The sequence below is a fragment of the Oncorhynchus nerka genome, linkage group LG17 (assembly GCF_034236695.1).
Source record: "Oncorhynchus nerka isolate Pitt River linkage group LG17, Oner_Uvic_2.0, whole genome shotgun sequence".
Lineage (NCBI taxonomy): Eukaryota > Metazoa > Chordata > Actinopteri > Salmoniformes > Salmonidae > Oncorhynchus > Oncorhynchus nerka.
Window position 1 is genome coordinate 9,666,924 of NC_088412.1, and position 10,950 is coordinate 9,677,873.

Consider the following 10,950-nt stretch of genomic DNA (forward strand, 5'->3'; position numbering starts at 1 on the left):
CCCATGGTGGCGGTGGGGTTATGGTATGGGCAGACATAAACTACGGACAACAAATACAATTGCATTTTATCAATGGCAATTTTAATGAACAGAGATACCGTGACGAGATCCTCAGGCCCATTGTCGTACCATTCATCCGCAGCCATTCACCTCATGTTTCAGCATGATAATGTATGGCCCAATGTCGCAGGGATACATAATTCCTGGAAGCTGAAAATGTGCTAGTTCTTCTATGGCCTGCGTACTCACCAGACATGTCACCCTTTGAGCCTGTTTGGGATGCTCTGGATCCAGCAACTTCACACAGCCATTGAAGAGGAGTGGGACAACATTACACAGGCCACAATCAACAGCTTGATCAACTCTATGCGAAGGAGATGTGTTGCGCGGCAAATGCTGGTCACACCAGATACTGACTGGTTTTCTGATCTCTGATCTCTGATCTGCCCCTACCTCTTTTTGAAAGGTATCTGTGACCAACAGATGCGTATCTCTATTCCCAGCCATGTGAAATCCATAGATTAGGGCCTAATGAATGTATTTCAATGGACTGATTACCTTCTATGAACATTAACTCAGTTAAATCTTTGAAGTTGTTTATTTTTATGTTCGGTCTATTTGGAGTCCCTAAAGCGTTAATGTGTAATGATTATGCTGTTTAATCAGGTTCTTGATATGCCACACCTGTCAGGTGGATGGATTATCTTGGCAAAGTAAATTTGTCCACAACATTTGAGAGAAATAAGCTTTTTGTGCAAATGGGACATTTCTGTGATCATTTATATGTGTGTATTTGTCCACAAATGATTGAAAATAACCAAATCTATTGTGCCGTTGGATCATGGGACCTGAGCGAATATCTTTTTTTTTAACCACCTTGTGCTGGGGACAATAAAAGGCCACTTTAAAACGTGGACAAATACACACAGACACACCCTTTACCATTACACCCTTTACCATTACACCCTTTACCATTACACCCTTTACCATTACACCCTTTACCATTACACCCTTTACCATTACACCCGTTACCATTACACCCTTTACCATTACACCCGTTACCATTACACCCTTTACCATTACACCCTTTACCATTACACCCGTTAGCATTACACCCTTTACCATTACACCCTTTACCATTACACCCTTTACCATTACACCCTTTACCATTACACCCTTTACCATTACACCCTTTACTATTACACCCTTTACCATTACACCCTTTACCATTACACCCTTTACCATTACACCCTTTACCATTACACCCTTTACCATTTACCATTAATCTATCGATCCTTTTAGAGCTTTAATACGTCTCCAAGGCAACCAAATAACATATTCACCTGAGAAATCAAACAAAAGCTGGAGAGCATTTTTTTACATACAGTAGAAAGTAAAACTGTCTAGGAAACCCTGATTCACTTTAAAATACATCTAGAACGTCAATGATTCTACTTGTCCTGTGTCATTTACCGAATAAGACATTTTTATTTTGTGAACATATAGTTAGGGTCCCTGTCATTACTAAAGAATATATTCAGGATATACAGTACCAGTCATACGTTTGGATGTACACTAAATAAATAACGTTTAAATAAATAAATAATATATATATATATACACACACTACCGTTCAAAAGTTTGGGGTCACTTAGAAATGTTCTTGTTTTTAAAAGAAAAGCCATTTTTTTGTCCGTTAAAATAGCATCAAATTGATCCGAAATACAGTGTAGATATTGTTAATGTTGTAAATGACTATTGTTGCTGGTAACGGCTGATTTTTAATGGAATATCTACATAGGCTTACAGAGGCCCATTATCAGCAACCATCACTCCTGTGTTCCAATGGCACGTTGTGTTAGCTAATCCAAGAAAAACCCTTGAATGAGTAGGTGTGTCCGAACTTTTGACTGGTACTGTATATATATAAAACAAAGTTGTGTATTTTCATCTAGATATCAGTTTCAAACTGATATTTGGAAGATTTTTTACCATTGAAGACAGTGTTACAATGAACCCCGCAGCCTGTTTACAATGAACCCTATGAGAAATACAAGGTGGACATGTCACTTCCACCACTGTCGGTTGAATTGTACAGGTGGGTCCTAGAAACTTTGTTACAGTGTATAACGGTACCAAATACATGTATGTTGTTTGTATGAAAGTTTTATGAATCTGCCTCAAATGTTATTTTCATAGTAAGTAAAACTCTAAAACGGTTACTTTGTTCCCCAGTCTCCCCTACTAATTAAGTCTAATAGTAATTAGTAATGAAACACCCAGGAGGGAGAAGTTGTGTGTGCCTGCCTGTGTGTGTGTGCCTGCCTGCCTGCCTGCCTGCCTGCCTGCCTGTGTGTGTGCCTGCCTGCCTGCCTGCCTGCCTGTGTGTGTGTGTGTGTGTGCCTGCCTGCCTGCCTGTGTGTGTGCCTGCCTGTGTGTGTGCCTGCCTGCCTGCCTGTGTGTGTGAGTGCCTGCCTGCCTGCCTGTGTGTGTGCCTGCCTGCCTGCCTGCCTGTGTGTGTGCGTGCCTGCCTGTGTGTGTGTGTGTGCCTGCCTGTGTGTGTGTGCCTGCCTGTGTGTGTGTGCCTGCCTGTGTGTGTGTGTGCCTGCCTGCCTGTGTGTGTGTGTGCCTGCCTGTGTGTGTGCCTGCCTGTGTGTGTGTGCCTGCCTGCCTGTGTGTGTGTGCCTGCCTGTGTGTGTGTGTGTGCCTGCCTGCCTGTGTGTGTGTGCCTGCCTGCCTGTGTGTGTGTGCCTGCCTGTGTGTGTGCGTGTGTGCGTGCCTGCCTGTGTGTGTGTGTGTGTGTGTGTGTGTGTGTGTGTGTGTGTGTGTGTGTGTGTGTGTGTGTGTGTGTGTGTGTGTGTGTGTGTGTGTGTGTGCCTGCCTGCCTGCGTGCGTGTGTGTGTGTGTGCACGTTCATGTGCTCTTTGAGAGGAAACACCCACACAGTATCACACTGATGTTAGCTAACACTGCTCCTGTTGGGACTGTGGACCAGCATCATTCTCTTAACGCCCATCCAAAGCAATCTTCCCTCAGCTCTGTCCACACCTCCAGGACAGGAAATGGAAAACATCCAGGATTTGTCCCAAATGGCACCCTTTCCCCTTTATAGTGACCTACTTTTGACCAGGGACCATCGACCATGAGAATAGGGTGCCTTATGGGACCGAGGCCCTGACTTCATTACGATCAATAGGAAACTCACTGTAGGCTGCTGCAACCAAACACACTGTACTATTGATCCATCCAACAGCTAGGCTGGTCTGCTGAATAATCACCCCATCCCTTAGGCTGGTCTGCTGAATAATCACCCCGTCCCTTAGGCTGGTCTGCTCAATAATCACCCAGGTTTATGGGAAAACTTGCTGGGCTGTTGTGACTGGTGTGTCTGGGGTCACAGTAAATGAAGCCTCTGGTGTGTCTGGGGTCACAGTAAATGAAGCCTCTGGTGTGTCTGGGGTCACAGTAAATGAAGCCTCTGTTGTGACTGGTGTGTCTGGGGTCACAGTAAATGAAGCCTCTGTTGTGACTGGTGTGTCTGGGGTCACAGTAAATGAAGCCTCTGTTGTGACTGGTGTGTCTGGGGTCACAGTAAATGAAGACTCTGTTGTGACTGGTGTGTCTGGGGTCACAGTAAATGAAGCCTCTGTTGTGACTGGTGTGTCTGGGGTCACAGTAAATGAAGACTCTGTTGTGACTGGTGTGTCTGGAGTCACAGTAAATGAAGCCTCTGTTGTGACTGGTGTGTCTGGGGTCACAGTAAATGAAGCCTCTGTTGTGTCTGGGGTCACATTAAATGAATCCTCTGGTGTGTCTGGGGTCACAGTAAATGGAGCCTCTGTTGTGACTGGTGTGTCTGGGGTCACAGTAAATGAAGCCTCTGTTGTGACTGGTGTGTCTGGGGTCACAGTAAATGAAGCCTCTGGTGTGTCTGGGGTCACATTAAATGAAGCCTCTGGTGTGTCTGAGGTCACAGTAAATGAAGCCTCTGGTGTGACTGGTGTGTCTGGGGTCACAGTAAATGAAGCCTCTGTTGTGACTGGTGTGTCTGGGGTCACAGTAAATGAAGCCTCTGGTGTGTCTGGGGTCACAGTAAATGAAGCCTCTGGTGTGTCTGGGGTCACAGTAAATGAAGCCTCTGGTGTGTCTGGGGTGTCTGGGGTCACAGTAAATGAAGTCTCTGTTGTGACTGGTGTGTCTGGGGTCACAGTAGACCCGTCTGGTCTCGTAATGGCATCTTTCTTTCCATCAGTATGGAACAAACGTGTTGTACACCTGGACAGCAAGTCTTGGTCCAATCAGACTGGTTGACTTTTCTAGTGGCAGTGTAGACGAGCAGGAAGCAACAGCCCTGCAGCACATGAGGCTCAGATGAAAAATGGGTCGGCCCATCTGATTGGCTGCTCTTCCTCGTCTACTCCTCTTTAAACAGAGAAGTGGGTCAGTCTACGTTAAACTATATCCTGAACAGGAGACTGCCAAATCAAACAGGCATGGAAAAACTTCAATTCTGCCCAATTCTGCTGCCGATTCAAAATATTGCTACTTGAATCGGTATTAGAAGTCACCATGATTCTCTTGTGTATCCAATGTTTCTGTGTTTAGGGAATATGCCATAGAGTTATTCCCCCTCGAGAATTTAAATATCAATGTGGCCCCTCCCACAATTGTCAAAAATATCGACGATGGGCACCGCCAAGAGACGTATAAATCTATAATAAATCTATTTCTATTTTCTACATAGAGGAATAAATCAATTCAGTCATTCCATGGAATGTTGATTGATCCGTGTTCTGTTGGAATGTTGTCCCTGTAGCCACGGTGTTCCTGGAGTTCTGGAAGAGGCGGAGGGCGGAGCTGACTTATGACTGGGACCTCATCGACTGGGAGGAGGAAGAGGTTGGTCTATCCACCAATACCTGCTTTATTTATATGATATCATGTGATTCTTGTCATGTATACTACTACTACAATACTACTACATAACGTCATTATGTTACGTATGATACGGTCAAGTCATTTAGAAACTGTTGATTGGTTAGAGTAAGAGGTTAGTCAGCAATATCTGGTATATTAATATGATATGTCAAAGACATGTACATTTACAGTGCCAGTCAACAGTGTGGACACACCTACTCATTCAATGGTTTTTCTTTATTTTGACTGTTTTCTACATTGTAGAATAATAGCGAAAACTATGAAATAACACATATGGAATCATGTAGTAACCAGAAAAGTGTTAAACAAATCAAAATATATTTTAGATTTTAGATTCATCAAAGTAGCCACCCTTTGCCTCGATGAGAGCATTCTTTCAACCAGCTTCACTTGGAATGCTTTTCCCACAGTCTTGAAGGAGTTCCCACGTATGCTGAGCACTTGTTGGCTGCTTTTCCTTCACTCTGCTGTCCAACTCATCCCAAACCATCTCAAATGGGTTGAGTTCGGGGGATTGTGGAGGCCAAGTCCTCTGATGCAGCACTCTCCTTCTTGGTCAAATAGCCTTTACACAGTCTGGAGGTGTGTTTTGCATCATTGTCCTGTTGAAAACAAATGATAGTCCCACTAAGAGCAAACCAGATGGGATGGCGTATCGCTGCAGAATACTGTGGTAGCCATGCTGGTTAGGTGTGCCTTGAATTCTAAATAAATCACTGACAGTGTCACCAGCAAAGCACCCCCACACCATCACACCTCCTCCATGCTTCACGGTGGGAACAACACTTGTGGAGATCATCTGTTCACCTACTCAGCATCTCACAAAGACACGGCGATTGGAACCAGAAATTTGACATTTGGACTCATCAAACCAAATGACAGATTTCCACTGGTCTAATGTCCATTGCTCGTGTTTCTTGGCCCGAGCAAGTCTCTTCTTCTTATTGGTGTCCTTTAGTAGTGGTTTCTTTGCAGCAATTTGACCATGAATGTCTGATTCACCCAGTCGCCTCTGAACAGTGGATGTTGAAATCTGTCTGTTACTTGAACTCTGTGAAGCATTTATTTGGGTTGCAATTTCTGAGGCTGGTAACTCTAATTAACTTATCCTCTGCAGCAGAGGTAACTCTGGGTCTTCCTTTCCTGTGGCGGTCCTCATGAGAGCCAGTTTCATCATAGCGCTTGATGGTTTTTGCGACTGCACTTTCAAAGTTCTTGAAATTTTCCGGATTGATGGACCTTCATGTCTTAAAGTAATGATGGACTGCCGTTTCTCTTCACTAATTTGAGCCATTCTTGACATAATATGGACTTGGTCTTTTACCAAATAGGGCTATCTTCTGTATACCACCCCTACCATGTCACAACACAACTGATTGGCTCAAATGCATTAAGAAGGAAAGAAATTCCACAAATTAACTTTTAACAAAGCACACATGTTAATTGAAATGCATTCCAGGTGACTACCTCATGAAGCTGGTTGAGAGAATGCCAAGAGTGAACAAAGCTGTCATCAAGGCAGGTGGCTACATTGAAGAATCTCAAAATATAAAATGTATTTTGATTTGTTTAACACTTTTTTGGTTACTACATGATTCCATATGTGTTATTTCATAGTTTTGATGTCTTCACTATTATTCTACAATGTAGAAAATAGTCAAAATAATGTAAGCCCCTGGAATGACTAGGGTGTGTCCAATCTGTTGACTGGTACTGTATGAACACTGGTATTCAGACATTACTCAGTCAGCAATGTCTGGTTGATCCATATGATATGTCATGAGCACGTACTACTGTAGTTAGGATACGGTCCTAGTATTGACTGGGTCAGGGGTATCTATGATTGGACCAGTCAGAAATATCAGTTATTGGTATGATATACTGGAGTGTATGTGTGTTTGTCCCAGGAGAATCTGCGGCCCCAGTTCGAAGCCAAGTACTCCCGAGTAGAGAGAGTAAACCCTATCTCTGGCAAGCCGGAGCCCTTCCAGCCCTTCACTGACAAACTCAGCAGACTCATGGTCTCTGTGTCTGGCATCTTCTTCATGGTAAGAACATGTCATCACATGAGTCATCAGGCTGTACTGTGGATCTGTGCTCAGTGGGTCGATTCCATTTCAATTCAGTCAATTCTGAAAGTAAACTTAAATGCTTTAATTGAAAAGCAATGAAGAAAATTGGATTTGGAATTTTGGTTTATTTTCTAAATTGAATATAATTTAAATGTAACTGACCCCAATCCTGGAATGCTGTTTACTTGTTTATTACCTTTTCAATGTGTAATACGGTAACGAGCTTCTAGCAGCCTACTACCACCCCCTGGTGGATAGGAGCCAGAAATACAACCAAATACAATCAACTGGAAATAGTGGCTGTTGTTGGGGATTGTTTTCCCAATGATCCTCATCACTCATCAACAATAGGAAGTGTCTAGAGACCGAGACACGTAACGATGATTCATTGTTTACCAATATGACCAATAAGCATCGTAAACACACAATCCCAGACTAGACCCATTATATAAACCAGGTAGTTTGGGTCCTGGATGCTGATTGGCTGAAACAGCATTTGACGCAACAGTATGACGTTAAAACACTTGTTTACTGCTCTAATTACATTGGTAACCAGTTTATAATAGCAATAAGGCACCTCAGGGGTTTGTGATATATATGGCCAATATACCACGGCTAAGGGCTGTGTCCAGGCACTCTGTGTTGCCTAAGAACAGTCCTTAGCCGTGGTATATTGGCCATATATCACACATTCTCAGGCCTTATTGCTTAAAATACTGCTAGCCTCATAACATGCATCCTCAGAAGATACTGTAATGATGACAGATATATTTACTCTCTCTTTCTCTCTCTCTGTCTGTCTCTCTCTCTGCCTCTCTCTCTCTCTGCCTCTCTCTCTCTCTCTCTCTCTCTGTCGGTCTCTCTCTGTCGGTCTCTCTCTCTCTCTCTCTCTCTCTCTCTCTCTCTCTCTCTCCTCTCTCTCTCTCCTCCGCCACTCTCTCTCTCCTCTCTCTCTCTCTCTCTCTCTCTCTCTCCGCCACTCTCTCTCTCTCTCTCTCTCTCCTCTCTCTCTCTCTCCTCCGCCACTCTCTCTCCTCTCTCTCTCTCTCCTCCGCCACTCTCTCCGCCGCCACTCTCTATCTGTGTATGTGTGTGTTCACTCCCCAGATGTCTCTGGTGCTGACTGCAGTGTTTGCTGTGGTGGTGTTCCGACTGATTGCCATGGAGAAGTTTGCATCGTTCGACTGGGAGTTTGTCAAGAAGAACTGGCAGTTTGCCACCTCTGGCACCGGAGTCTGTATCAACTTCATGATCATCATGTCTCTCAATGTGGTGGGTGTCTGGAATGGAATAGAATCCATAGATAGAATGGAATGGAATAGAATCCATAGATAGAATGGAATAGAATCCATAGATAGAATGGAATGGAATAGAATCCATAGATAGAATGGAATAGAATCCATAGATAGAATGGAATGGAATAGAATCCATAGATAGAATGGAATAGAATCCATAGATAGAATGGAATGGAATAGAATCCATAGATAGAATGGAATGGAATAGAATCCATAGATAGAATGGAATGGAATAGAATCCATAGATAGAATGGAATAGAATCCATAGATAGAATGGAATAGAATCCATAGATAGAATGGAATGGAATAGAATCCATAGATAGAATGGAATGGAATAGAATCCATAGATAGAATAGAATCCATAGATAGAATGGAATGGAATAGAATCCATAGATAGAATGGAATGGAATAGAATCCATAGATAGAATGGAATGGAATAGAAAATAAAAACTTTATGGCACCCTATTGCCTTCCCTATGGGCCCTGATCAAAAGTAGTATACTATATATACTACCGTTCAAAAGTAGTATAATATATATACTACCGTTCAAAAGTAGTAAACTATATATACTATCGTTCAAAAGTAGTATACTATATATACTACTGTTCAAAAGTAGTATACTAAATATACTACCGTTCAAAAGTAGTATACTATATATACTACCGTTCAAAAGTAGTATACTATATATACTACCGTTCAAAAGTAGTATACTCTTTAATGCTACCATTCAAAAGTAGTATACTATATATACTACCGTTCAAAAGTAGTATACTATATATACTACCGTTCAAAAGTAGTATAATATTAAATGCTACCGTTCAAAAGTAGTATACTATATATACTACCGTTCAAAAGTAGTATACTATATATACTACCGTTCAAAAGTAGTATACTATATATACTACCGTTCAAAAGTAGTATACTATTAAATGCTACTGTTCAAAAGTAGTAAACTATATATGCTACCGTTCAAAAGTAGTATACTATATATACTACCGTTCAAAAGTAGTATACTATATATACTTCCGTTCAAAAGTAGTATACTATATATTTTAAAGTAACCTTTATTTAACTGGGCAAGTCAGTTACGAACAAATTCTTATTTACAATGACGGCCTACCCCGGCCAAACCCGGACGACGCTGGGCCAATTGTGCGCCGCCCTATGGGACTCCCAATGACGGCCGGATGTGATGCAGCCTTGGAATCGAACCAGGGTGTCTGTAGTGACAGCCTCAAGCACTGAGACGCAGTGCCTCTTAGACCGCTGCGCCACTCGGGGACAGGGTGTCATTGGAGACTTGATCATGTCCAAACCAGCCCACTGGATATACACAGTCATACAGAATAACGTTGTATAACTGATCCACAATCAGATTTGAACTTCATGATCACCATGTCTGTGAATGTGGTGGGTGTCTTGCCAAACCAAGCCAAGCCATCTGATACGCTCAGTCAAACAGTATTTTAAGTCCAACATGTGTTACATAGATGATTCACGGTAATATTTTATATTACATAAACGTGTATTTTGCAGTTTGCAGAGTTATAAAATACAAGCTTTCTTATTATTCACTGTACAAGATGCTTCTTTTGCGACGCTTGTTGTCTCATTGATTACGTAATACATATCATCTTTATGTCTCACAACTGGCTTGTATTTAGTCAGGCTATTTGTCAAGTGTTACTGTATTTCTTTCATCAGGTATATGAAAAGGTGGCCTATCTGCTCACAAATTTAGGTAATTATTACCCCCTCAAGATCCCTCTGAAGATGCACATCTTGTTGCTTCAGTATCTTACGCTTCAGAGGTCCATGTCAACATCTCTCTCTCTCTCTCTCTCTGTTCCTCTCTATTCCTCTCTCTCTGTTCTCTGGGTCTCTCTCTCTGTTCTCTCTGTTCTCTCTCTGTCGCTCTCTTTCTCTCTATGTCTCTCTGTGTCTTTCTCTGTCTCTCTCTCTCTCTCTCTCTCTCTCTCTCTCTCTCTCTCTCTCTCTGTCTTTCTCACTCTGTGTGTGTGTCTCTGTTTCTCTGTGTGTGTCTCTCTCTCTCTCTATCTGTTCTCTCTCTGTCTCTCTTTCTCTCTGTGTCATTCTCTGTCTCTCTGTGTGTGTCTCTCTCGCTCTCTCTGTCTCTGTCTCTCTCTGTCTCTCTCTCTCTCTCTCTGTCTTTCTCACTCTGTGTGTGTCTCTCTCTGTAGAACACCCACGGACTGAGTCAGAGTGGGAAAACAGTTTTGCTCTCAAGATGTTTCTCTTCCAGTTTGTTAACTTGAACAGCTCTACCTTCTACATTGCATTCTTCCTTGGAAGGTAAATATTACAACGTCTCAATAAATATTGCAACAGACAGTTCTACAAGGTCCCTCCGGTATTTTCAGTTATTACAATTTTCAATTGACAATTTTATGATTCTTCAGATTCCCTGAGTTGATTCACCAAACAAGTCGTCTGTGTGGCTGATGTCTCATTGAAAACTTTGGTTAAACTTCTACAACGAGCTCTGTGCGCGTTTCAATCCCCCCCCCCCCCCCCCCCCCGCAGCTCAGAGTTAGTCGTTTATTGAACTGTCCTGATAATTGAGTAGTTTTATCAGCCAATGTCTTCTCTCTGACTGTGTTTAGGTTCGCCGGCAGACCAGGGA

At 42.5% G+C, this 10,950-nt stretch overlaps 1 protein-coding gene across 1 annotated transcript in view; it reads left to right on the forward strand.

Moving 5' to 3' along the window:
* The window catches only part of ano3 (anoctamin 3), an 84,570-nt gene that overhangs the window by 42,340 nt on the left and 31,280 nt on the right, over window positions 1–10,950 (forward strand). The window contains exons 14-19 of the mRNA XM_065002936.1: window positions 4,817–4,899; window positions 6,846–6,986; window positions 8,118–8,282; window positions 10,011–10,047; window positions 10,508–10,619; window positions 10,931–10,950. The exon at window positions 10,931–10,950 is cut by the window's right edge and continues 38 nt beyond it. Of these exons, the coding sequence (XP_064859008.1) occupies window positions 4,817–4,899; window positions 6,846–6,986; window positions 8,118–8,282; window positions 10,011–10,047; window positions 10,508–10,619; window positions 10,931–10,950 (558 nt within the window). The remainder of the gene's footprint in view (window positions 1–4,816; window positions 4,900–6,845; window positions 6,987–8,117; window positions 8,283–10,010; window positions 10,048–10,507; window positions 10,620–10,930) is intronic.